The sequence below is a fragment of the Penaeus chinensis genome, chromosome 28 (assembly GCF_019202785.1).
Source record: "Penaeus chinensis breed Huanghai No. 1 chromosome 28, ASM1920278v2, whole genome shotgun sequence".
Taxonomy (NCBI): Eukaryota; Metazoa; Arthropoda; class Malacostraca; order Decapoda; family Penaeidae; genus Penaeus; species Penaeus chinensis.
The window spans coordinates 21,995,220-21,999,821 of NC_061846.1; the positions used below are offsets into that span (position 1 = coordinate 21,995,220).

Below are 4,602 nucleotides of genomic sequence, written 5' to 3' on the forward strand. Positions count from 1 at the left end.
CAGCATTTGAGATTTGTGCATTATAGAAGGAATATCCAGGCTTTTCTTACATTCAAACACTGCAAACCTCAAAGAATTAGCTATCCTATCTTATAACTATCTTATTAACTTGGTAATTTGATCTGTGACATACTTATTTTCAAAACCCTGATCATTACAATGAGAAAGTACAAATAACCAAAATGTAGAATTCTTATAAAGAAAGCCAAATTAATAAAACTAAAATAAAAATATAGAATAATATAATTAGTCACATACAAACAGAGTACATGGTCATTTAAAAACCTTCAGGGAATCTGTGAAGTACAACCTAAGATGTTTTTAAGTATCAAAATAAACATGGTAAGCCTATCATTTGAAAAATACAAATTCATTTTTCAAAAATATGCAACTGACCAGTTCCATCATTACATCATCTGGTAACAAGACATTGCTACAAACTGCTAGGAAGAGTAACAGCAGAGTTCAAAGAATAACAGAAATGTCATTTTTAATTGCTTGCTATTTCACATATGAGACACTAGGCCTACGAAATGGATCCACATCTATGTGCCCAATTACAGGGCAATCTTTCTGCTTTATATGATCAATAAATCTTAGAAGACCCTCACCAACAGAGCACATACACAGACACCAAATTCTTCACACTACATGATTGTGTCTCAAACTCCCTGGCTTCAAGAGGGCTTCCATTCCCTCCCACTATCCATAATCAGATAATAACTGCATTAGACATCAAATTCAAATGAAGAAGTCTACACTCCTGCCTGCCCCCTTTCTCCTGCTGCTCCAGCATGGCATGGCTTGACCTGAGTATCCCTTGACCCTGCATGCAAACCTGGCAGAGCCCCTGGTAACTTTAGGAGAAGTCTTTCTTGCAGTTTCACGCACCAACATGGTTTACTGTAAGCACACAAGCTTGTTCAATATATGAAACACCTGTGAAGAAGACAGCTATGACAATTCCATAGGAATTTATTACATAAGAACATCATTTAAACCAAGTGTCTATGAGACACAGTATGGTATTCTGGACAATTGGAAACTCCTGAGACACAGGACCTTGGCAGCTTCAAGGGAGAAGCTTAACATTTATTGCTTAACATTGGCCCAACATGTGCTCCAGGTCATGTCACCTGCAAAACCCTGCAAAGCCATACTTCCATTCAGTCCTTTGGGCCCCAAGAGGTGTTACCACTGGCCAATGTGCCGCAATGGCGGACACCACCAGCCATCATGTTAATTTAGCTGCCCTGGCCATCTCCCTTGGGAGGGCAAGGCTGACCTTAACTATCCTAACAACCAGTAATTATTATTATACTGTCATGGAATGGTTCAACATGATCCTCCTTCCACCACCAAAGAGCACCACCTATAGACAAGAAGTACAGACGACACACACCAACAAGAAACCCGAGAGTAAACGGTTTAAACCTGATGAGGCAAAGAGGAAGAATGAGAACAAGAAAATTTGGAAAGTAAAATCTGGAACTAAAATTATGAAGCAAATGAAACAAAGATTGAAAACAAACAAAATTCAAACACACATGTATTTGTATTTGTATTCATATTCATTCTCTCTCTTTCTCTCTCTCATCTATTTTGTATGTGTGCATGTGTGTGACAGTATATGTGTGGGTATATGTGTATATGTATATAGGTATGTGTTTACACCTATGTGTATGTTTATGTATAGCTATATATGTACATGTTTGTGTCGAGAGAGTTCATGTGTATATGCATTTGTGCATGGTACTGTACTGCAGCATCTAACAAGCTTTTATTCTTGAAAAGCACATATGAGAGAAACAAAATAATATGTTCTAAACCAAATATCCCAATACTTTTGTTCTTAAATATACAACAAAACATCAATATCACCTGATGCCAGAAATTTTGGGATATTTAACCAACAGCTTCTAAAATGACAATCACACAGTATGCAATTATGCAATGTTTGTTTTCAAGAAAATAATAAGAAATAAAGTGTACAGTCTAAGCCAAAGGTTTCAAAAATCTTTCCTTACAACATCAAAAACAGCCCAATCAATCAATCTAATGTATTCTGTACAAGTGCTATACAAATACAATGGGCTTCTTTGACATGAGCAATGAGCCAGGTCCAAATTTTCCTCAATGTTATACAAAAATCCAGGTAACTGTACAATACCAAGAATTCTTTCTCCAAGACGTTGCAGGGGAAATGCTTGGTTGAAGACAAAAGCATAAAAAAATTATTTTATTTCCAGATTATTCTCTTGATATACTCGTTCACTTGTCGATTGGAGACAACAGAGAAGAAGTGGAAGATGGAAAGAAAACCCTGAGCTATGTGCACATATATATATCTTGTCAGGTTTCAAGAGATCACCAAGCATCCACACCCTCTTACATATAAGAGAAAGAATGAAACTTTAAAATACTAATATTGATGATAATAGAAAAAAAAAATTTATGACGACAACCATTATGTAAAAAATAGCCACTTTGAGTTTGTTTTTTTCTTCTTCTCTTTCATATGTCTCCCATCTATTTAATTTCCTAATTTTTCCTCCTCTCAAACTTTGCCAAAGTCAAAGTCCCTTGCTTCTTTCATAATAATCAAGGACAAGGATCAGTTGGCGGAACCTCTCCCCCTTCTGCTATGTCATCTCCACAAGGGCAGCCACACATGTAGGCAAACTCTCCACCTTCATCTGGCAGCATGAAGGCCGAGCAGGACAGCCTCAAGGGTCAATGTAGAGAGCTGCTCGGGATCGACTTCCTGTGCCAGAAGGGAGGAGGTCTGCAACAGTCCCGGTCAATGGGTTGGGGAGCGTACCCCTCCTCCTCCACTGCTGCTCAGGGAGGAGTGGCCACCCAGCTGGATACCCTGCGTGGGCAGCACAATGGATCCTGGGGTCACGTAATCACCAATCATCAGGGCGCTGTTAACGGGGAAGTTCCCTCCCCCCATGGCTGTGCTGCTGCCAACAGTTGACTGAAACAGGGAGGAACAATGCTGCATTTTGAACTTAAAAGAATAAAAAGCTTAATGCTACAATAACATAAACAAGGACATCAGACTTATAAAGACCAAAAGTCTAATTTACATTTTGTTTACCTTACAATAAAAACAAGAAGAAAAGACAAAGACAAAAAATGATATATCTACATATGGCTATATCGATATACTTGTACATCCATCCATCCATACAAACACTCCCACAACTTCATGAATGCCTCCCCCCTCCCCCCACAAAAAAAAAAAAAAAAAAAAAAAAAAAAAAAAAAAAAAAAAATCCTATGAGTTAAAGAGCAATACCTGGCGTGATGGTTGAGTACTTGGGGAGAAGTTGCCCTGTGTGGAAGAGTGGTTTCGGCCATAATTCCCCACCTGCATCGGTACGTTCAGGTGCGAGCCCAAGCTAAGGCTGCCAAGCTGGACCTGCTGGCCTGAGGGGGAGAGCAGAAGCGTTTTAGCAATGCCAATATTGGACCCAAATTTTAAATTTGTGGAAGGAGAGTGAAATGAGAACAGGATAAAAAATAATGAAACATGAAAACAGAAAACAGGAAAGAAAAAAAAAAAGAAAAGAAAAAAGGAAAGAGAGAGAGAGAATGCTGAAAGTATGCTGTAGAGGAGAATACAGAATTACAGCCTAGGAGACTTCAATAATAGTCAGAAAAAGAAGCAAATCTTCTTTTGAACTGTATTTAAAAAATTTCATTCTAACATAATGCATTTTCAAAAGAAAACGTTATCACTGATTATAGGTCCAAACATTAAAAAGTGTTCAACATGCTATTTTACATTTTTAAAGAAAAAAGAAAAAGAAAAAAACATTAATAACAATTTATTAATTCAACTAAGTCTAGATAAGAATCTGTATTCATGAAATTCCATCTGTTTCCACAGTGCTCACTTTACACAATTTCTTTCTTACATTCTGCAATCACATTTACTTCCTTTATGTTACACTACAGCATACCTACCCTACCCAGCTTGAAACCAAATGTCTGGAGTCTTGGCGACCACTTCTAAAAAAATCTCTTTTCACGCACACATTTGGACTTGTAGGCAACACTTTTCTGGTTTTGATACTCTACTGTTTGTTCACTTTTCATTCACTATGATATTCATACATTCACCGTGGTAGAGAACATATGTAGAAGCTTCTTTTGGTGATTCACCCTGATCCTCAAATATCAATGATTCAAAAACTATTAGGTTTTGTACTGTGTCAAATCACCAACCAGCTGTTACTTTACAATTTTGGACAATTTTATCAAAGTCCATTTCCACAAATTTTCATGCTCCTCATAAGTACAACATAACTCACTTTCAACATTATATTCATAATGCTCCTTGACAATATATAAAACCTCATACAAACAACAGCTTATTATGTCAAAATACTTACAATTATTGCATAATTATCTACACACCTGAATGATAAACATTAATACTATTTTACATATAAAAATCACAAATACTTACCTTACTTTCCTTTCACATTAGATTCATTTCTATATTACCATGTCTTGATATATATATATATATATATATATATATATATATATATATATATATGTATATATATATATATATATATATATATA

The 4,602-nt window shown here is 36.3% G+C and overlaps 1 protein-coding gene across 2 annotated transcripts in view; it reads right to left on the reverse strand.

Moving 5' to 3' along the window:
- Nucleotides 1-227: 227 nt before the first annotated feature.
- The window catches only part of LOC125039823 (histone-arginine methyltransferase CARMER-like), a 27,023-nt gene continuing 22,648 nt past the window's right edge, over nt 228-4,602 (reverse strand). For both annotated transcript variants that reach the window (XM_047634128.1, XM_047634127.1), the window contains 2 exons: nt 3,305-3,435; nt 228-2,980 (listed from right to left, as the gene is read on the reverse strand). In XM_047634128.1, the coding sequence (XP_047490084.1) occupies nt 2,801-2,980; nt 3,305-3,435 (311 nt within the window). In that variant the 3' untranslated portion in view covers nt 228-2,800. The remainder of the gene's footprint in view (nt 2,981-3,304; nt 3,436-4,602) is intronic.